This window comes from Polypterus senegalus, chromosome 9 (assembly GCF_016835505.1).
Source record: "Polypterus senegalus isolate Bchr_013 chromosome 9, ASM1683550v1, whole genome shotgun sequence".
Lineage (NCBI taxonomy): Eukaryota > Metazoa > Chordata > Cladistia > Polypteriformes > Polypteridae > Polypterus > Polypterus senegalus.
The window spans coordinates 11,281,275-11,305,035 of record NC_053162.1 but is presented as its reverse complement, the minus strand read 5'-3'; the positions used below and the strand labels follow the sequence as shown (position 1 = coordinate 11,305,035).

At 41.6% G+C, this 23,761-nt stretch overlaps 1 protein-coding gene across 1 annotated transcript in view; it reads left to right on the top strand.

Annotated features, from left to right (window-relative positions):
• Positions 1-23,761, top strand: part of LOC120535337 (kinesin-like protein KIF14) — a 79,864-nt gene that overhangs the window by 43,281 nt on the left and 12,822 nt on the right. The window contains exons 7-8 of the mRNA XM_039763112.1: positions 4,804-4,834; positions 19,639-19,746. Coding sequence (XP_039619046.1) covers positions 4,804-4,834; positions 19,639-19,746 — 139 coding nt within the window. The remainder of the gene's footprint in view (positions 1-4,803; positions 4,835-19,638; positions 19,747-23,761) is intronic.

Genomic DNA, 23,761 nt, shown 5'->3' with positions numbered 1-23,761 from the left:
TAGAATAGGAAAGACCACCTTGCATCCTCGTTTCAGCTGCGTCGTTCTTAAAGATCTGGCAACCATTTTTTGTTTAAAGCTGGGAACCCTGCATGTTAGTTATGCATGCAATGTCTATTTCAAGTTTCCATAAAATTTGTACACTTTGCGCATCTCTGACTTTTTTCAGTATGTGCAAGTCTTTAGATAATAATAACTAAAATAAACCATTCAATCCAAATGAAACGGTTACTAACGCTGTAAACTGCTAGCGATCCCTTCATTTCCTGAGCTTCTCACTTCATAATTTTTATTTATGTAGCGCCTTTCATACACTCAAGGACACTTTACAATTCAATAAACATTAACAAGACAAGAAAATGAATAATACTCATTGAAGAGATGTGTTTTTAACAGGAGTGTGAAAAGAATAATAGATTTTTTTCCTCACTGAGCCTGAGATGGAGAGCACTCTAAATTTTAGGGGCTATCGCACTAAAAGCTCTGCCACCCATAGTTACTAACCTGTATTTAGGTACATTGAGTAAGGTGGCGTCCGATGATCTTCATGCATGAGCATTAGTGTAAGGAAGCTCGGAGAGATCATGAGGTGCTAAACCATGGAGGGCACGCTTATCCATGGAGAGGAAGGGATGTTTTGGACCCCCTGATGAATCAAGCATGGTCATCAGAGAGTGTTTTGGTAAATGGAGTGCGATCATCAAAGCTTCGGGGGTGTAGAGTCTGTCCATCCCTCCCCATTGGTTATTTGAGCGTGATTGATCATTGGAGCAGGATTGGGATTGAGTGTGATCATCGGAGTGGTGACCACCAACCCAATACCATTATAAACAATGTCCTCACATGACCCACCGGTGGATGAGAAACCCTGATCTACGCAATACCATTCCACTGGTGAAGCAAGACAATGGCAGCATCCCACGGTGGGGTTGTTTTTCAGCAGCACAGACTGGGAGGCCAGTCAGGGATGAGGGGAAGCTGAAGGGAGCAAAGTCCAGGGACATTCTTCAGGGAAACCTGCTGTTCCAGGGTGCCTGAGGCCAAAAGTTCACCTTTCAACAGGACACAAAGCGAAAACAACACAAGTGGACCAATCGGAGAATGTCCTTGAGTGGCACAGCCAGAGTCCGGACTCGAACCCAATTGAACATCCCTGGAGGGATCTGGAAACTAGCTGGCCACCGATGGTCTCCGTCTCAACCTGACAGAGTTTGAGAAGGGCAGAAAATCCCCAAATCTAGAAGCTAGTGAATCTAGTGAAGCTTGTTGCCTCATACTCCAGCCCAGTATCTTCTTTAGAAAGTAAAGGGTCTGAATACTTGTGTCAAAAGGATATTTCAGTTTTTTTTATACATCTTAATAATATAAGCATCTTGAGCATGGGTAAGACTCTGTGTAAGTGTATTATAAAAAGTCTGTCTCTGTCCATCCAGTTGCTGTGTCTCTGCCATTCCAACAGATGACACATCAACATTTTTAGTAGTAAAATGCATTGTTTTTCATTCCAACAAATGGTGCTTCACAATCATTGCCCTTGATTTTATGAATCCCATACCAAATGACCTATCAGATGTAGATATTACATAATGCACTGCAAATGTTAACACCGAGGTCTACATTGATTACTGAGATTTCAACTCCTCTTACACAAGGCAGTACATCGAGTCCAACTGAATAAGAGAACAAGTGCCTGTCCACTTGCTATTCCTTTGTCATTCCAAAAGTTGGCATATCACCAAACATTTGTAGTAATAAAATGCACTGCATTAGTCATTCCTACAGATGGCTCATTGCAAACATTAGCACTGCTTTTATGAATCCCATACCAAATGCCATTTAACAGACCTATACATTGTGATGCACCATTTGTTGGAATGACCAATACAATACAATACAATACAGTTTATTTTTGTATAGCCCAAAATCACACAGGAAGTGCCGCAATGGGCTTTAACAGGCCCTGCCTTTTGACAGCCCCCCAGCCTTGACTCTCTAAGACAACAAGGAAAAACATCCAATAAAAACCTTGTAGGGAAAAATGGAAGAAACCTCGGGAAAGGCAGTACAAAGAGAGACCCCTTTCCAGGTAGGTTGGGCGTGCAGTGGGTGTCAAAAGTAGGGGTCAATACAATACAATACACAGAACAGAACAATTCCTTAAGACAGCATAATAATAAAAATTTTAGAAGTACGGTTTAACAGTAGATGATATGACATAATTAGGTTTGGATATTTTCCTGAAGACCTCATCCATCTAGCTGCCTCCCATTTGGCCATGCCACGGCTGAAACGTTGCTCGATGAAAGGACCCTCTTTCCCATGATTCCTGTGATCCTCCATCAGGGATGACTTTACCATAGGCAGGCAAACAACTTGGCAAGTGGGCCGTGGCACCAATGGCCACATTTGGGTACCGAGAAAAGAAACAGAATAGGTGAGGGTTAGTATTCAAATATAATTATCATGTTACTTATGTTTTAGTGCTAATGACTAACAACAGAGATGCAGTATGTACAGTTAATCAGCAGCTCTAGTCAGGATATGCTAAACTGAAGTAGTGAGTCTTCAGCCGGGATTTAAAGGCTGAGACTGAAGGGGCATCTCTTATGGAAGCAGGAAGACCATTCCACAGTTTAGGGGCCCTGTAACTAAAAGCTCGACCTCCCACTGTTATTTTATTAATCCTTGGAATCCTAAGCAGACCGGCATCTTGAGATCTTAATGTGCTCAGGTTTGTAAGTCATGATAAGTTCAGACAAGTAAGCCGGACCTTGGCCATTTAATGCTTTATATGTTAAAAGGAGGATTTTGAAATCTGCCCTAAACTTAACTGGGAGCCAGTGTAAAGATTTAAGAACTGGGGTTATGTGTTCATATTTTCTTGTTCTTGTAATAATTCTTGCAGCGGCATTTTGGATTAACTGGAGGCTGTATAGAGAACAGTTTGAACAGCCAGTGAACACCGCATTGCAGTAGTCAATCCTACTAGAGATAAATGCATGAATTAATTTCTCACAATCTTGTTTATTTAGAAAGCGCCTTAATTTCCTAATATTTTTAAGATGGAAAAAACAGGTTTTGGACGACTTTGTAATATGCGCTTTAAATGACATGCTAGAATCAAAGATAACACCTAGATTGCGGGCTGATTCAGTAAAATTAATTGGGATTCCAACTGAGTTAAATGTTTAACACAATATTGCTGTGATCAGCGTCATTCCCTCCAACAATTAACATCTCTGTTTTATCTGTATTTAGAGACAAGTAGTTCTTATTCATCCATTCCTTTAATTCACTAACCAATACAAACATTAGCCCTGCTTTTATGAATCCCATACCAAATGGCATAAAGCAGACATAATGTGCTGCATGTTGCCCTGCAAACATTAATGGTGAGGTCTACATTGATTACTTGGATTTGAACACATCTTAGATGGGTAGCACAACTAATCCAGCTTAAAAGGATAAAAGTCTGTGTGGCTGTCAAGTTGCTAGGTCTTTGACATTCCAATAGATGGCATTTCACAAACATTTCTAATAATAAAATGCACTGCATTTGTCATTCCAACAGATGGCACATTGCAAACATTAGCACTGCTTTTATGAATCCCATACCAAATGGCATATAGCAGACCTATACATCGTATTGGTCATTCCAACAGATGGTGCATCACAATCATTAAACATTGCTTTTATAAAACCCACACCAAATGGCAAATCGTAGACACAATGTGCTACATGGTGCCCTGCAAACATTAACACTGAGGTCTACATTGATTACATAAATTTCACCACATTTTAGATGGGTAGCACAACTAATCCAACTTCAAAGGGTAAGAGTCTGTGTGGCTGTCAAGTTGCTAGGTCTTTGTCATTCCAACAGATGGCAGATTGCAAACATATTAGCACTGCTTTTATGAATTCCCATACCAAATGGCATATAGCAGACCTATACATCGTATTTATCATTCCAATAGATGGCGCATCCCAGACATTAACGCTGCTTTTCAGAATCCCATACCAAATGCCATACAACAGAGACACACACATCGAATAGTGCAGTGCAAATGTTAACGCTGAGGTCAACGTTGATTTCTTAGATTGCCATCTTAAAGGGGAAGTACCAAAGTATAATTATGGGGCTGAGGTGCTAGAAGGGGATATGGACGAAGCTAACACCCTGAACCAATTTCTTTTTCCCCTCCCACTGCCATTTTCTGTCCAGTGACCAGTCTCCTCACACCATCCCTTCTACATCATCAACAGGAATAGCCAGTGACCATCAGTGTGGACTGTCCATAACTTTGTGACTTTGTCCCTCTTAACACGTGCCTTTCCGTATTTTTTCATTTTTTAATTTCATACGCTGTCATTCCCTCTTTTTATTTTGATCTATTTTTTTCTAATCCAGTCTCTGCATATACCAGTGGATGTGTGCTTTATATATTGTAGTTATTCACATTTTATAGTGTAAATTACCCAAAATTGACAGTTGGTACCCTTTTTAAGTCTAAATAAAATAGAAGAAATATAAAAACGCTTTTTTTTTTTTTTTTTTCCCCTCTCCTGATAAAGTTGCAGCAAAGCATCCCAGGAGAGCAATTTTCAATGTTAGATTTTGATTGACACGCAGTGAATAAAGCGGCTGCCGGTTAGGTGCTCTGGGAACTGACAAAACATTTTGTTAGCTGGAGGGTATGCTCCATGCATTTGCTGCTTGATTTGCAATATTGTAGCAGATGTTGTACAATTATTATTTTTCTTTGCCGTGGTAATATTTTTGCCTCTCGGCTGTTCTTGCAGGTACGTGGTTGGCTCCTTTGCAGATGTTCAGGTAAGTCTGACTAAACTCTTCTACGTGACGATTTGCTCAATTGACTCTCGCTAACTTCACAGTCCTGTGTGTGGTTTTAATATCCGTCTGCTTCTCCTTTGAGTATGTCAGTCAGCAAATCTCCTAGTAGATCGCGCTCTGTTTTGGAGTCGTTGCTTATTTTTCTAAATTTTTTTTGTGTTCTAGAGAAGTCCACAATAAGCTGTTTAAGTGTTTTTTAGTTGCTGAGGTTTTGTTGGTAAACTTTCATTCATCCGTTTTTCCACCGTAAATCTGAAGTCAGGGTTGTGGGGGCAACTGGCTTAGTAGTGAGGCTCATAGGACCCTTTCACTTGTACTGTGGGATCCCAAGGTGTTCCCAAGCCATTTGGGAGATACAATCCTCCCAGCATGCCGTGGGTTTTCCTCGGGGGAGGGGGAATGTCTGGTTATGTCTGTAAGGGGTGGTGTCCAGCATAGACATAATTACTAGACGCCGCATTACCAGCAGCATCGTACTCAACGTCGCCGCCATATTGCGAGTGGCACTGCTGTGGAGTGAAGTAATTAGAACACTCTGGACGAGAACAGGCCATTCAGCCCAACTAAGCTCGCCAGTCCTATCCACTTATTTCCTCCAAGAAAACATCAAGTTGAGTTTTGAAAGTCCCTAACGTCTTACTGTCTACCGCACTACTTGGTCGCTTATTCCAAGTGTCTATCGTTCTTTGTGTAAAGAAAAACTTCCTAATATTTGTGTGAAATTTACCCTTAAGTTTCCAACTGTGTCCCCGTGTTCTTGATGAACTCATTTTAAAATAACAGTCTCGATCCACTGTACTAATTCCCTTCATAATTTTAAATACTTCACTCAGGTCTCCTCTTCATCTCCATTAAAGGCTCAGCTCTTTTCATCTTTCCTCATAACTCATCCCCTGTAGCCCTGGAATCAGCCTAGTCGCTCTTCTCTGGACCTTTTCTTGTGCTGTTATGTCCTTTTTGTAGCCTGGAGACCCAAACTGCCCACAGGACTCCAGGTGAGGCCTCACCCTTGTCTTATAAAGACCTGAGCAGAACCTCCTGTGACTTGTACTCCACACATCAAGGCGCTATATAACCCGACATTCTGTTAGCCTTCTTAATGGCTTCTGAACACTGTCTGGCAGTTGATAGCTTAGAGTCCACTATGACTCCTAAATCCTTCTCGTAAGGTGGACTCTCGATTGTCAGACCACCCATTGTGTATTCAAACCTCACATTTTTCCTTTCTATGTGTAATTCTTCACATTTACTGACATTAAATTTCATCTGCCCATGCCTGTCTGCTACCCAAGTCCTTCTGTAATGATACAACGGATACCAAATTATCTGCTAATCCACCTATCTTGGTATCATCTGCAGACTTAACCAGCTTGTTACTTATATTCCTATCTAAATCATTTATATATAGATAGAGAGATATCTAGAGATAATATAATGTGTATATATATCTAATATATACATATATTATGGGGTGCCGAACAGGCAAATACATTGATTTTCTGAATATATAAAGTCAAAACTTAAATATATAAAGTCAGCGACGGAATTTATAAAGTCATTCCTGATTATATAAAGTCAAAGTCAAAATATATTGATTGAAACGACTCAGGCACATTTTTAGTAAACTAAAAAAAACTGAACTAAGTTAACAAAAACGTATTCAGAAAAATAAATTAAAAAAACTGTTTGGTTAATGTTTTGAAAATGATGCATGTGCCCAGCGTTTTGAACACTTATTTATTTATTTATTCTTTTTGTATGGGCTTATTTTTGGACAAATCTAACAAGCCCAAGTGACTCTTAGTGGCTTCTGTGGAAGTTTACCGCAACCATTACTCAAACTGAAAGATTTCTTTCACTAGTTTGTAAAATGACAAGCACGGAAATCGGAGTATTTGATGGTATTAGACAATTTTATCTGTGAACTGTCCCAACATTCCCTCAATCTAAATCATTTAGAGCACATATCTAAATGTGCCGAGGAACATCTTCGCATCATTCTTGCATTTATCTTGGCCATTAATATATTCCGACGCTGACTTTATATACTCGGGTTTTGACTTTATATAATCTGGAATGACTTTATATATACAGACGCTGACTTTATATATTCAAGTTTTGACGGAATGAATGACTTTATATATTCAGAAAATCAATATATATATATATATGTATAGCACTGCCCCCTGTTGGTCACCACTCTTAACATTGGCCAGTTCTGATGAGGTTCCTCCCACCATCACCCTCTGCTTCCTGTCTCTGAGCCAATTCTGCACCCATCTAAAAACATCACCCTGGACTTCCACTTCTGGATGGATAAAAATGCCTCACAAATGTGCTGCTTGGGATTGTACAAACCGCTGTGCGCTCCAAACCAGATCCCGGGGGATTACATTTCATAGGTAAGGCTGAACAATTGTTTAGGTTATATTTGGCCATTAGAAAATCCTGTTTTATAATCTTTAGCTATACCAGGCTAAGCTAGCAAAGCTATGCATTTATGCGCTCAAGTGAGCCTCCAAACAACGTTTTGGCTAGATGTGTTTAGTAACTAATTGTTATTGGCTGTTAACATTTCTCAAACTTTGAAGGTTTCCCAAAGAAATCCACCTTAGGATGCAGTGGGAGGTCAGGTAGCCCTTAGACGGGATTTGGAAAAAGCTGTCCTGTTATGTGTGCCGTGCTAGTCTGGTAGCAGATGTTGTACCGGCGTCATATGATCAAAGCTACCACTTACTCACATTAAAAAACAAAGGAGATTTGATGATTCCTTCTGAGGGTCCAGTCAAGGTGGGCAAGCTGTCCGTGTATCTTTGATCAGTCAGTTTTGTTCAGACTGAGATTGGTTCAGATGTGTTTTTTTTTTTCTGTCTCAAGGAGCACATTGAGGGGAAACAGTTTGAAATTGACAACCATAATTTTATGCTCATGTCTTTAGTTGTGTCTGTCTTCCACAACCTAAGGCTGCACCATATTGCCACACTGAATACTCTCAAAATAGAGTGGCAACACACGGAAAAAGCTATGGAAGACAGTTCTCTTTCAAGGATTTTAGATCCTATCCTGTAAATATTTAAGTAACCACATTGTGTGTGTGTGTGTGTGTTTTGAGAGAGGAATGAGTGAAATGTTTTCAGAAATTAAGCCAATTTGTATACAATAAAATTTTGTTTTTGCCATTTCACTGTCAAAAGACCGACCAGACTGCCAGTTGCAGCTATTTTGATTTTCAGACATTGGTCGAGTTTTCGTCTCAATATGTATTATAATTATTTAATAGGCGCCTTTCTTAGCACTCAATGTCACTTACAATAAAATTAAACATTAGTAAAATTTAAAACAATAGAATAATAAATCAAAAAGCAATAATTAGCAAACAAACAAAGATAACTGGCAGTACCAGTGCAAAATTCACAATTGGTATGCCAGTTTGAAAAGAGAAGTTTTGAGGGGAGTTCTAAAATGTGTTATTGAATCGAGCTGACGTATATGAGAGGGAAGAGAATTCCCGAGTTGAGGAGCACCAGGAGAGACGCTCGAGCTCCCAGAGCACTGAGTCTGATGTGTGGTACAGAAAGTCGAGCTGCAGATGAGGATCTGAGTGAGGAGAGGAGTGTCAGTCTGGAGGAGATCAGAGAGGTGTGGAGAGCTTTAAATGTTCAGAGCGGGATTGTGTATCGTATTCTGTAGTTAACAGGGAGCCAGTGAAGTTGAGAGAATCGGTGTGATATGTTCAGTGGGTTTAGAAGAGCAGGTTATTATCCTGGCAGCAGAATTTTGAATAAATTGTAAGCGATGGATACGTTTTTGTGGGATGACAGATAGAATAGCAGAAGAATTACAGAATAGCATTACAGTAATCTAAACGTGAGGTGACTCGGGCGTTAACCAATACTTCAGTACTGTGTTGCGTAAGAACAGGGCGAAGTCTAGAAATGTTTTGGAGATGGAAGAAGGCAGTCCGAGAAATGTTACTTATATGGGAGGAATTATTTAATTTAATAATTATTGAATTTAATTTCCATTATTGGTATATATAAGTAATTGTATTTAAACGATTTACCAAAATCTGTTGTATGTAAACGATGCCATGTCTATCTGTATTAGTTTAAATGGCACTTTTGCCACTCGCAATAGGGCACATGCGCTGACGTATCGTGTCGACTAGGCAACACAGTGAATGTGGCGTCTACCTATATATGTCTATGGTGTCCAGGAGGCATCCTTATCAGAACCACCTCAAATGGCTTCTCTCGATGCAGAGGATTGCCACCTTATCATGGTGGAAAGGCCCGAGTGCCCCTGTGATCCTGGCAGCTATGTTGTCTGGAGCAGAAGCTCCAGGCCGGGTCTCCCAAAACAAATTAGGATTAAGATTAGGTCCTTGGATAGAGAGGTCTGGGCAGGTAACTTGAAGGTTGCCGGTTCGAATCCCAGCAGTGACTGAAGGAATGCTTCTCCGTCGGACCCTTAACCTGCTCCAGTTTGGGGGCTTTACAAATAGCTGACCCTGTGCTCTGACCCTAACACTCTGAGTAAGATGGCGTATGTGAAAAAGAGAGAATTTTCTCTCTGAGATGAATAGAGTATACCAAATTGGTCCCAGGTGAGGGGTCAGACAAAGAGCGATTTTTAAAACCCCTAATAATGCAAACCCGTAAATTTTAACTTTTAGGGCTTTTTTTTTTTTTCCCTCCCCCTTTTCTCCCAGGGCTAAATTAATTTTTACAAAAAAAAAGTTTTATAAAAAGCACACAAAGCAATGGTTTCACACATCAGTAGGGAGCCTGCGCTGATACAGCACATTGTGCCACACAAACCGCATGACGGTCCGTCTCAGGATCCCAGATTAGGACCCGGGTGACCCCTCAGCACCACTCTAGTTTGAATGGAGTGGAGTGGTGTTAGGGTGGGGGTGCCAATCCCGCCACCAACCCCTTTAGTTTCCCCTGCAAGTTGGGCGACCTGATTTCCAGAGTGATGTTATCCCCCTGCAATTGCAGGTTAAAGGCTTTGCTCAAGGGCCCAATGGAGTGGCGTCACTGCTGGCATTTACGGGATTCAAACTGGCAACCTTTAGGATTGCTGGCACAGATCCCTAGTCTCAGAGCCACCACTCCGCCTCCTATTCCCAGACAGGGGAGGACATAATAGTAGCCTTAGCCTAGAGGTTTTTGTAGTTCCTCTCCTTTTTGAAGGGCATTTATTTGCATTATTAGGCTTATAATACACTAGCAAAATACCCGCGCTTCGCAGCGGAGAAGTAGTGTTAAAGAAGCAATGAAAAAGAAAAGGAAACATTTTGAAAATAACGTAACCTGATTGTCAATGTAATTGTTTTGTCACTGTTGTGAGTGATGAGTGTTATATAAATATATATATATATATATAAAATATATAAATATATAATATATATATATATATAAAATACACACAGCTATTTCGTGCAATACGCTGTTTGTTAAAACGGATAACTCCCGCTCTTCCATGCAAGTCTGCGTGGATATTATGAACTATCGTATTTGTTCAAGTTCTATTTAAATAGAAGGAATTTTTATTTAGTCGACAGAAATATCTTTGGTAGGAATGGTAAAAACAGACAGGAATATTATTCGTGAATAAATCAACTCAAACCTTAAACAACTTATAATATTTTGCTCTCCATAAAAATATATCCTGTCAAAATTATACAAATTCAAATATGAACATGCTGCATAACAAAACCTGGAAATATAAATAAAATGTGTTCCTTTCAGCAATAACAAATCAAATCATTCAGTTGTCTTTGCTCTTATGTCATTTTAGAGCTGGACGCCTGGCATCTTTTTTTGGCCACAAGTTCGTTTCTGTTTGCTGTGAGGTTCTGTGTTGTGGAGATTCTCAGGATGGATTGCAGGTGCTCATCCTGTGTGCTGTTTTGTTAGTCTTTATCACTGAGAAGAGCTTCTCACACAGATATGTGCTACCAAACATGCACAAGGTTCGAGCCGCATGTAGACGGACTTTTTTTGTTCTTCAAAGTCACCAAAGCGCCGTGCAAACTCAGTGCGCTCAGTTTATCAGCAAAGTGCGTATTTGGGAACACCGTAGTGACGACTTGGTTTAACATTACTTGGCAACAGGGAAAGTGGGGCAAATTGCATTTGTGTCTCCCATAAAAGCAGCCTCAATTGAAATCACTTTGTGATTGTGCACGGGTAAAAACGTCCGCTGAAGTGTCAGATTCTTATTTAATTCTTCTGCTTTCTGTATCTTCTGCATTGCATTCAGGTTAACCTGATGTTTTGTCTCATAGTGCCGTCTTAGATTAAATTCTGTAATTACAGCCACATTAGCTCCACAAATGAGACACACGGGTTCAGTAAACATATACTCAGCCTCCCATCGGTTTTTAAAGGCTCTATTTTCAGAATCAACTTTTCTCTTCAGCATCGTGTGAGCTAGCTTCGCAATAACTTGCAGCATCATAAGCTACACTTGATTAACGCGGTAAGTGTTCGGCAAGGCAGCTGAAGCGCTGCATTATGGGATCTGTAGTTTATTGTGTTACCAGCGCTTCATATACCCGGGCCATTAATAACAATAATACAGTATATAAAATGATCTCGCAATCTCCTGAGTTTGACACATATGGACTAAATAGAACTTGAAAAGATATATTTTTTCAAATGTGATCGCGCAATTCAGATAGAGTTGACGCGCACTACAGCCTGCATGCCTCAATGACTCATCCTCCCTCGCTCTTACTTTTTTACCGTTCATCTAATGAATACACTGAGTATGGCTTTACCAAAACAATCATTGATGGCGAATAAAGTATCCATTATTCGAGTATGTAGAGCGGGATATATATATATATATATATATATATATATATACCCGTGTATCGCAGCGGAGAAGTAGTGTGTTAAAAAAGGTAGAAAAAGAAAAGGGAACATTTTAAAAATAACGTAACATTACTGTCAATATACGGTATTTGTTTTGTGAGTGTTGCTGTCATCAAGGATTTGATTATCATTATTTCTTTCAATCAGGTTCGTATTTGTAGGATGTGTTGTGTTCAAGTTACATTCCGTGTTTGTCAATCGTTGTAAAGATGACAGGTTTCATTCATCGATTCGTTTCTTACTGCATCAATAAACAGCTCGTCGTCTTCTTTATCTGAGACCTGACACACTGCATGCACAGGTTTTTTTACACTGTCTTCCTTTAGTGGGACATAAACTTTTTCCAACGTGTGCTTTGTTTCCATAGTAGCTGGATTTATGAATATGCTTATCAGACGCTTCATATTTTTTGCTGCCTTTTCAATTGTGTAATTCGGTTTTTGTTCAGCGCTCTTTGGAACTATTGCTTTTTATATATGCACTGCGTCAGTTCACGTGAGCCACTCGGTGTACATGCATCGAAGGTTCCCAGCTGTGCTGGTGCCATCTCCTGCTATGTCCATGGCTGTATTTAATGTTACCTTAGTATGGCGTTATTTCAGTGCCACTATTCTGAGCGCACGTAAAAAAATATTGCAAGTGCAAGTGTTGCATTTTGAGGAGAAATTTATTTTGAGCGTACAAAAGCTGAATTTGAGTGAACAAAATTCATTGCTGCGTGCAAAAAATGTATTTCAGTGTTTGCACTTATCCATATACACACACACAATAGCACCCCCTCTCGCTCAGTTTTTTCATATGCGCTTGCTCGCAATGTGTTGCTTGCGCTCACAACATTCTCTGCTGCAAGCGCTCAACTCTCTGTACACCGTTATAAGTGTGCCACAAAACCAACCAATCACAGACTTGGTTTCAAAAATTCTGATTGGCTCTTACGGTCTCCAATCAGCTCGCTAGCTGCTGCATTCATTGTGGCACATCTGCGAGATGCTTCTGGTGATTTTATACATTCTTGCCTATCAATTACCACTAATGTAAATCACAGTAAGAAGAACATGAAAACAAAGGCATTCTTTTTAAATTGTTGTATTTATTGGAAAAAACGCTTACACAAAATAACATTACTCCCAAAAGTACCTATTCTGGAATAATGACTATTATATATGTTTGTGGATTTGAAGGAGCTTCAGGATCCAGGCATTGACTGGGAGAGTACTACACCAACGATAGTCTTAACAAATAATATATTTTAAAATAAAATAATTAAAGATATTATCCGCAAATTGGGGTTTAATTGAGTTTAGCTGGATTTAGCTACATTTCGGACTGTTTCCGGAATGCAGCAGCTAGCGAGCTGATTGGAGACCGTAAGAGCCAATCAGAATTTTTGAAACCAAGTTTGTGATTGGTTGGTTTTGTGGCACACTTATAACGGTGTACAGAGAGTTGAGCGCTTGCAGCAGAGAATGTTGTGAGCGCAAGCAACACATTGCGAGCAAGCGCAAATGAAAAACTGAGCGAGAGGGGTGCTATTGTGTGTGTGTATATGGATAAGTGCAAACACTGAAATACATTTTTTGCACGCAGCAATGAATTTTGTTCACTCAAATTCAGCTTTTGTACGCTCAAAATAAATTTCTCCTCAAAATGCAACACTTGCACTTGCAATATTTTTTTACGTGCGCTCAGAATAGTGGCACTGAAATAACGCCATACCTTAGTCCTGGCACTTAAAACTTTCTCTCGCAGTTTCGCTGAGTTTGTGTCAAACACCACCCTGACCATCTCATCTTCCTCTCCATAAGCACAGTCCTTCATCCGTGAATATTTACCCGTGGCAGTTTGCTATTGGATTCCCGCTGACGGACGGCCTTATATGGGCAGGCACTAAATTACAAACGCCAGCGGCAGCCTGTCTATGAACTTAAAGTGTAGGTTTACATCGTGCTTTGTTTCCGAAGTAGCAGAACTCATGAATATGGTTGTATATGTCACTCGCTCGCTTCTTATTGTTTCGCTGCCTTCTCAATTATATAATGCATCTTTTCTTGAGCGCTTTTTTGAGGTCTTCCTGGTTTTCTATGTACTGCGTGATTACGTGGGAGGCGTGATGATGTCACACGAAACTCCGCCCCCACGGCGTTGAAGCTCATCTCCATTACAGTAAATGGAGAAAACCTGCTTCCAGTTATGACCATTACGCGTAGAATTTCGATATAAAACCTGCCCAACTTTTGTAAGGAAGCTGTAAGGAATGAACCTGCCAAATTTCAGCCTTCCACCCACACGGGAAGTTGGAGAATTAGTGATGAGTCCGTGAGTGAGTGAGTGAGTGAGGGCTTTGCCTTTTATTAGTATAGATGAATTGAAGGAGTATTTTGAGCACGATGAACCACCACAGGATCCCAGATTAGGACCCGAGTGCAAACGGGTGACACCTCAACACCACACAAGTTCGAATTAAGTGGAACAGTGTGAGGGGTTTTTTTTTTTAAATACAGTGGCTTAAGTGCCAATCCTGCCATGTATGTTGAACGACCCGCCTGCAGGGTTAGTGGCAGGTTAACCTTGCTCAGGGGCCCAACTGAGTGGCGTCACTACTGGCGTTTACGGGATTCAAACTGGCAACCTTTTGGATTGCTGGCACAGGTCCCTAGTCTCAGAGCCACCACTCCGTCTCCACGTAGGTCAACATGTAATACTTATTTATGACCAATGTCCCTGTTTTCCATGAGCCTTTACAGAATATAAATTCACTGACTTGTTTATCTCATCATTCATAAGCTGAAATGCACTTTCTGGCTGCTTGGGGGAAAGCAGCTTATCTGTCTTTCGATTTCAATTTCCAGATCGCTTGCATCAGAATATAAGTCGATACTACACAAAAAATAAATAATAATGCACAGAGCATTTTGCTTTGCACTCTCGCCCAGTGTCGTTGCCATTCTAGGCGACGTTTACGCTCCTCCTTATACACGTGCAAGGATGTGACATCAAATCGACGAGTCTAATGGAGGGTCTAACTATAATATAGTGGCGAGTTTTGACGCTTTACAGCTGATTATCGCCCTCTGTCTCTGGATGTTGACCCCTTACTGTTGACAAAAGTTGCCATCTGCCCTAAAAGAGTACCCTGCCCAGTGTGGGGTTGCCTGTGGGTATCCTCCTGGCCTGGCAGAAGTGCCCACAGACTAGCGCTTGTTGGTTGGACCTACCATGGGGCCTGAAAATGCAACATGGGGGTTGCCCTCCTGTGGACCCTCCACCTGAAAGAGGAATAGGGGGGACCGGGTGGCAGCCTGGAACTCTAACACATTAACTGAATCTTGTTGGTAACCACTTTGTATTCAATAGCCAGTGTTCATGTCTAGTCTGCCGTTGCACTTTCACAATGTTTCGTTTTAATTGAATAGATAGATAGATACTTTATTAATCCCAAGGGGAAATTCACAAAGGGTGAAAGGCTGCATCGGCAAAGGGAAAAAAAGAAAATGAAAGATCGCTTCAACACTGAGAAGGAAAGAACGTTTAGCTGTATAGCAATCAAGTGTGCAACTGAAGAAGAGCGGGGTGACAAGGATAGGACAGGCTGGGGGGGAACAGAGCCAGAGCAGGTGGGAGGAGGAATGGAAAAGCTGCCATTAGGGCAGAAGAAAGGAGATCATTAAGACCTGCAGACGTGTGATCCCAGACTGAGCTGTTTCTCCTCTGAAAAGTGTTTTTGAAGCCCTGTGAAAGAACCCAGAGGTCAGTGTGGATGTGTAAGGCATGGCCAGTGTTCTACACTAGGCTTTGTAAGGTCTTTGATTTTTAACGGGCTCCATGAAACAATCCCCACGTTTTTTTTCCCCCAATGTCGTGCAGATGGCTGGTCACGTTCAACAAGCAATGCAGTAAATGAGGTCTGTAGACCGGCAAGTGGCCCGTTTTTTAATGTTGAATTTACCAGAAGGATTGCGTACAAGGGTGGTGTCGGTGACGTATTTTCAAGTGACACAGAGGCTCCTGTGACCGCTCAAAATGCCCAGTGAGGGGAAATGTGGTCTGTGCAGTACAGTGAGGTCTGCGCCTGGTGGGTGAATATTAAATAAATTCTTGCTGCCTGCACATCTTAGTGTTGGGAATGTGGTAGCATGGTGGGATGGAAGCAGATGGCCCCACACTCCAGTGCACAGGTGCAGAATTGCCCATGACACTAATTGGCACAGGGGGCTGCTGATTGCCACAGCTGTGCCACGTCCCTGTTTTAAAAGGGAAGTAAGAGTATGAGAGAGGGGAGAAGAAAAAGCAGATCAGAGGTTCGAGAGGAAAATAGACTGGCCAGTGACTAAGAGAGGTAGACAAGGATGAGGGTAAAAGGAAAAACGGGTAGAGATGGCGAGTGAGCGAGGCAGGTGGTCAGGAGTGAACCTCTGGGCCGTGGGAGCTGGAGGCTGTGAAAGGGGCTCTCCTACCGAGAGCTTTAATGGTAGTAGGAGTGGTCTGATTGATTGGCATCTCCCTGCAAGGGCTGAAGGTGAGTGGCGTGGGGGGCTCGATGGGTTGCCTGGCATACGCCGAAAGAAGTGCGTCCGGGAATGGAGCCCCGATATGAAGGTTGATCACACCTGTCAGCGGGTGTCTCTTCCTTCTGCAAGGTGCGGAACGAATAAGGGGAGTCGGTGCCAGGTTTAAAGGGCAGCATTGTATTTTTTTTTTTATATATAAACGGACTGTCCCTCTGGTTTTGGACCTCATTGGTTTTTAATGGATTATTTATTGAAGTGTTTTTAACCTCCACTGTGCCTTTCTTTTATTGGATTATTTGTTTGCTGACATTTTGAGCTCTGCGCTTTTTGGACACTTTGATTTTTTTTTTTTTTAATTGGTTTTAATAAATTCACTTTTTCACCATCCCCTTGCTTGGTTTGCGTTTTGTCCTCTTCTGCCAAGCTCATCCTGGTAAAGGCTGTCGACGGTGTCGGGTATTATCAACAACAAAGACCACGTTTATTTCAATAGCACATTTTCATACAAATGTCACTCAGTGCTTTTGGGAGCCCCTTGAACCCGACACAGCCGATAGTCCTGATCGGTGCACGGTGGAGGTTAAAATCCAATTTAAAAAAAGAACCATTTAAATGAGGTCTGGCCGGAAACTTCTTTACAATCTTCAAGCCCTGGTGTCTTCCTTTAAAACTGACAATCTCTCCAGGTTATCCTATTAGGACCTCGCAGCCCGGAGAGACGTCGACCAACAGGGCTCATGGGCTGCCAATCCGATGGCATCTGCGGGCAGCCACCTAGCCCTGCTCCACCCAGTGTGGGTGCTCTGTACTCCCACTGCTACTCCATTGGCTCCACCCAGGGTCGTTTTAACAACATTAGAAGGCAAAGCAGTGCACTGGGCCCCCACCTACACAACCACTCGCAGGAATCGAAATGTAAATGGTCAATTAAAATGGTGTGTATATATATATATATATATATATGTATGTGTGTATGTGTGTATGTGTGTATGTGTGTATATATATATGTGTGTGTGTATATAGTAGGCGCACTGAACGATAACGTTCAGTGAATACACTTCTAGTTTTCATCCTCCTTCTCTGTACGTTTATTCGTCTGCTCAGAGGTTGATGCACTTGCTGTTCCTGAGCAGCTCTTCTTTTCTCCGCCCTAGCAGCCCGCTTCTTCTCTTCTTTTGTCAGCATCTTTTCACGTTAAAACTGATTAAGTCAGTGCGTTTCAATTACTTAGTACGTTTTCATAAATTTTTTCACTTAAGCTGGCACTGAAGTCATCTGCCTGAAGAATGAGTAAAGATATGAAGAAGTGACGGCCAAGTTGGTAGGGATGAGAACGGCGCCCGTACGCATGCGCTACATGGCTGCCCTGCTGAGAGTCGATTCTACAATAAAATAGAGAGGAATAACCTTGGAGGTCAATCATCACCCCGAAAGCAGATAGTAGACGTCATGTAGTGTATGTGTACCACATTTCAGGTCAATAAGTCAAACGGTTTGCGAGCTATAGGTGATTTAAAATCCTGAACAGCCACGGTAGCGTATTATAGAAGAAAATTGCATTGGTACTTCCACCAAAATCAGTGTATAAACATTAAAAATACATGCTGTACAGCAAAAAAAACATCAACGCAAACATTTGAACAATCTAACATGAGCCTTGGGGGGGAAAAAATGTCAATATATACAGTAAGTAAAACTCAATTGGTAAACCATACAGACGGAGATGGCACACTATGAATTATTTATTATGAATCGGGTGTTCGACACAAACATTTGTGAATTGTCTCTGTAGAGAACGGAGTTGGAGCGACGTTCACATACACGCTTTGACGTTTTGTAGTGCGTGAGATCCGTACACAGAGGCGCGTGAGGTGGCAGAGGTCACCATGACACTAAATCAGAGGCGATTGCCAATGTCCACTTGTAACACAATTTAAAAGTATTTAGTTTAGTAGAGTATAGGATTTATTTATTGACAACAAGTCACAGCATTCATAGATTTGCATGGGACCCCCAAGCAACTGCCCAGTGTGCCCATACGTTAAGATGGACCTGGCGAAAACCCCACCAGAGCGTAATGGTCGCTCCTGCCCCCAAGACACTCGACAGGAGTGACCCACAAGCCCCCTCCTGAGCGATGGCCACACACTCCTCCTTGGCGCTCTACTCTCCTCCACCAGCTTGTTTGCTTGCTTTCTTGCCTGCTTCTTCTCCTGTCCTTTAACCTCCGCTCTATTCATCTCTTTCTTTGTTTCTTCCTTTATCCACACCTTGTGCTCCCCTTGTGCTTTTATATGCTGGGGAGTGATTGCCTGATTGCTGCCCAAGGGCTGATATCGAGACAAGACGACCGCCCATGCGTGCCAGCTCAGGCAATGCACAGTTGGCCTACCGCCTCGTGCCAACCCAGAGACGAGCCGTCCTCACAATTTCTCACACCTGCTCTACTCCCCAGTGTGATTGTGTTCATTATTTTAGTTTTTCTGAGCTGCCATACCACAGGGTGCATGGAGCCGACCCTCACCGTCGCAGGCTGTCCTCTGTGGAGTGAGCTCTGGATCAGAGGTTTGCATAGGTTAGTCTGTGCTTCCCAACCCCTTTTTCTGTAGGTGGCACACGTTTTGTAACCCAAAAAACATTCCAGGCCACACTACTACTTTTACTAACCACAAACTGATTACATCTCGTACACTTGCTCAATTGTCCGAAGGGGCGGGAGACTACTGGAAAAAACTGGTTTAAAAACGGCAGTGCTCACAGACAGAGCACTTTAGTGGCATCACCCTGCTGCTTCATCCCTTTCCCCACCCCTGTCTACCTCCGAGGCTGCAGCCATTAATCTATCGTACAGTGCCAGCTACATCGGGCAGCACTTGGGGTGTGGGCCTCACACATGGAAGAGCAGCTCGTCTTTCTGTCTCACATTTTACATTCCATAACAAAATGGGAGGGGCCAGAGAGAGGCAAAGATTGTTGCTGAAACAGCATTGGCTCCATCAGGCAGCACGCTATTGGCTGTCAGAAATAGGGCCGGCCAAACTGCACTACGAGGTCGGTGGATGTGACGTGTGCTGCGGTTTCCAGTCGTGTAATTTGACATGGGATGAAGAGGAGTCCATAAATCTGAGCAGAGCAACATCAAAAAGTCACATAATGTGATGTTGGCTTTAAGGCGCTGCTTTGTTTGAGCATGGCTATTTGGAGGTAATGACAATAGACAATGGCTTTTGGGACATGTCTGCAAATTGATCAGCAGTGTTGTGCCGAGTAAGTACGTTTGATCAAAATGTTTGCATTACATGATCAGCAGGCGTAAAAGTGGGTTATGGGGAATTCTGACAAAACTTTGTTTCAAAGTTTTAAATGGCCTTTTTCTTTCTTTCACCAGTCCTGGCTACAGCTGGGGAACAAGCAGAGGGCCACCGCATCTACAGGAATGAATGAAAAGAGCTCCCGATCTCACTCCGTTTTCACTGTAGTGGTGACACAGACAAAGGTAAAGAGTGTTAACTTTCACTACTGTCTGATAAAGTGGTGGTGTTGGGTGTGCAAGGACCGTCGGAATCTGAAAGAGGCGCGTAAATATACCCTCGGTGCAGAGAACCTGAACAAAATGTGCAACGCCCCTGCTTGAAAGCAACATCTGTTACATCTGCTTTGTTTAAACAGAATTGTTACATTTGGTGTCTAAGGTCTCTGTTTTCTTCTGTGCCCGATCCCACTAAATTGGGGGAAAAAAAATAAAACTTCCAGATACCCTCTGCTCCGATGTTAGGCTGCTGCACAATGCTGGAAACGGCCCACTGTATCTGGGTGGTGGCACGCAGGCGCGCACCCACATCAGTGACCAACTGCAAGAGTAACGAGACTTGAGTGAAGCAGTCCCAAATGGTGCAAAAGCTCACTTGAGCAAAAAGAGTGCTTCTCTAACATGCCAACAGATGGCACATCGCAAACATTAACACCGCTTTAACACATCTCATGCCACAAGGCATATTACAGATATGCAGTGCACCATCTATTGGAATGTATTTTGCAATGCATATAATAATAATTGAATGCATTACATGTGTCATTCCAACAGATGACGCATCACAAATATTAACACTGGTTTTACAAATTCTATACCAAGTGGCATAATTTGCTTTAGTCATTCCAACCGGTGGTGCATCACAAATATTCAAGCTAATAACAAAATGCAATGCATGCATCTCTGTTGGATGCAGTTTAGCATGAGATTTGCAAATGTAATGCATATGTCTGTTATATGCCTTTGGGAATAGGATTTGCAAAAGCAGAGTTAATGTTTGTGATGTGCCATCTGTTGGGATGTCACCTGCAGTTTATTTAATTACTACATGCATTGCAAAATGTTTCCAACAGATGGTGCATCACAATGCTACAGTATACTAATAAAAGGCAAAGCTCTGACTGACTGACTCGTCACTAATTCTCCAACTTCCCGTGTAGGTAGAAGGCTGAAATTTGGCAGGCTCATTCCTTACAGCTTACTTACAAATGTTAAGCAGGTTTCATTTCGAAATTCTACGCGTAATGGTCATAATGGTAGACAACGTCTGCCATGTTAAACTTTATATATGGACCCATCTTCACGAAATTTGGTAGGCGGCTTCCCTGCGCTAACCAAAACCGATGTATGTACTTATTTCAGTGGTATGATGCCACTGTCGGCCGACATATTGAACTTTTCAACGGTTTTTGTTACTTATGGGCCCATCTTCAAGAAATTTGATACGCGGGTTCCCAACACTAACTGAATCCTACTTACGTACATATATACGTCCATAGCCTGCAGCTCGGTCACCGTGTGAGGCGGCGTTGGATGCCCCATCCCAACGCCTCCCACGTTGTTGGCTGCCTGCCTATATAAGGCCGTCTGTCGCTCCAGTCTCCATTTCCTTTCTTGCTTCACCACGGGATTCACGTCTCCCTGCTGATAACTACAGCCTTTTTATTTAATCCACGGCTTCTCCGCTGTTTTATTGTTCGTTTATTATGATTATAGGTATTATGTAGATATTTTAGACTTACTTTACATTGTTCAGGTACCCATTTCCTTTATCATTCCAACCGTACCCCCATTAACATGTCTATCGAGGTGATCACCATCGATCAAAGAACTGTCACTTACCGAGTGGTTTCCATGCCCGGAGATGGCACCTGCCTTTTCCATTCTCTTTGTTACATATTACACGGCCATATCAGGCTCACTCTTGATATCCGGAGGAACATTGTGTCTTATGTATTGAATGACTGGACAAGTTCAATGTGTGGACTGATGACGGTACAGGAGATAATTAGACTACACAGGAGCACTAGAAGAGTGAAATGCTTAAGCCCTTCACCTATGGTTCTGCATGTGAGTTGATGGCTGCCGCTGAATTGTTTGGTTGTCGCTTTCAAGTGTACCGAAATGGCCAAATATTTTACACCTTTGGACAACCGCCAATGCCTCTTAAACATCTTAGATTGACAGGTGACGATTTCAGGAGTGGACACTTTGATGTTTATGAATGTTTAAACTCTCAAAAGCTGGATGTGAAGTTATCGATGAAACCGGTTGTATACTTACAGCGCTTGACAGATGCCGAATGTCACTTCAACAGAACAAATCCTGCAAATACTGTCGTCATTGAAACAAACCATGAAACTCAAAGCGATTACGACAGCAGCAATCCAAGCTGTGAGATTTGAGACAAGATTACTGTTCACATGGCCAGCTGTACGTTACATGCTCAAGAGTAAGCTCAGCGCACAGCTTGGTCATATTACAACCGGAGGGCCGAACTGACAATGTGGTATACAAAGAGATGCTTAACAAATAATTATTGGTATATTTTCCCTCAGTTTAAAAAGGTTTAATTTTCTTCTTAATAAAAATTTTAAGGCAGTATTTTGCCGCTGCGAAGCGCGGGTATTTTGCTAGTATTCAAATAAAATGCAATGTCTGTCTCTGTTGTTTGAGATTTGCAAATTTAAAGTGTTTCAATGCTGTTTGTCTCTGTTATATGCCTTTAGGCATGGGGTTTGAAAAGGAGTGTTTGTGTCATCTGTTACAATGACAAATGCAATGCATACTGTATGTCTCCGTTATGTTTTTTGGAATGGGATTTGAAAAAGCATTTTAATGTTTGATGTGCCCTATGTTGGAATGTCAGCTGCAGTTCATTCAATTTACTACATGCATTGCTAAATATGTTTCAATAAATGCACTCAAGACATTAAAATTACTTTTACAAAGCCTAGATCAAATGAGATCATTTCCATTTGTCCTTCTCCTTGCACAGATGGTGCATCATAAATATTCAAACAAAATGCAATGTCTATGTCTCTGTTATTTAGTATGAGATTTGCAAATGTAATGCGTTTTGTCTCTGTTATATGCCTTTTGGCATGGGATTTGAAAAGTAGTGTTTGTGTCATCTGTTAGTATGACAAATGCAGTACATACTGTATGTCTCTGTTATGTCTTTTGGAATGGGATTTGTAAAAGCATTTTAATGTTTGATGTGCCATCTGTTGAAATGACGACTGCAATATATTCAGTTACTACTTGCATTGCAAAGTTCTTTTTCCAATAGCTGGTGCACTGCAAACATTAACGCTCACGTCTTTGCCAAGATTTCAACCCGTCTTAGACAAGTAGAACGGCTAGTACTTTTTTGATTTTTAATAAATTTGTTAACCTTCCTCAAAATGTTTTTTTTCCCTTTGCCATTAAGGGTTATTGAGATGGGAAGCAAAAATGGCAAATGTACCCTTTTTAAAATTTAAACCTGCAAAACAGTGGGCAGAGCGTGAAGGCATTTAAATGTTTTAAATCCGCCGTGTGTAAAGTCAATTTTGAACGGAAGCGTATTAGGGCCACGGGTGAAAAAAAAATACGGACACAGAGTGAAGAAAAAAAAAATCTAAATGTCGAGATTAAAGTCGACATGTTGACTTTATTCTCGACATTTCCACTTTATTCTCGCCATTTATGTCGAGATTAAAGTCGACATTTACACTTTATTCTATTGTTTATTTTGTCAGTAGAATGTCGCAAACTAAACTTCATCTTTAAATGAATGTTCAATTTACTAGATTTTCTCAAACCCCTACATTAATGTAGCACATTAAATGCTTTATATTAAGTGTTCCCCGACCCAGTTTTTAATCTCTATGCGCTTCTTCAACTGACTTCCTCTTGCACTGAGAGGCGCAGACAGCGATCGCCGCACATTGACTTCATGATGTTCCTGCTCTAAGAACATTCAGAATACTAAGAGAAATACTTGGTATCTTCTTCACGATGAAATGCATTAAAGCATGTATTAAACATGGGTGGCGGGGGGCACGGTGGCGTGACTATAGAGCTGCTCCCTTGCATTAAGGGGTTCCCAGTTGTATGTTCTGTGTAGTGAACTTTATGGCAAGTGTGACGAATCTCCAAAAAACTGGATATATAAATGGGTATCGCACAGGTTTAACTGGAATATCGTGTAAATGTT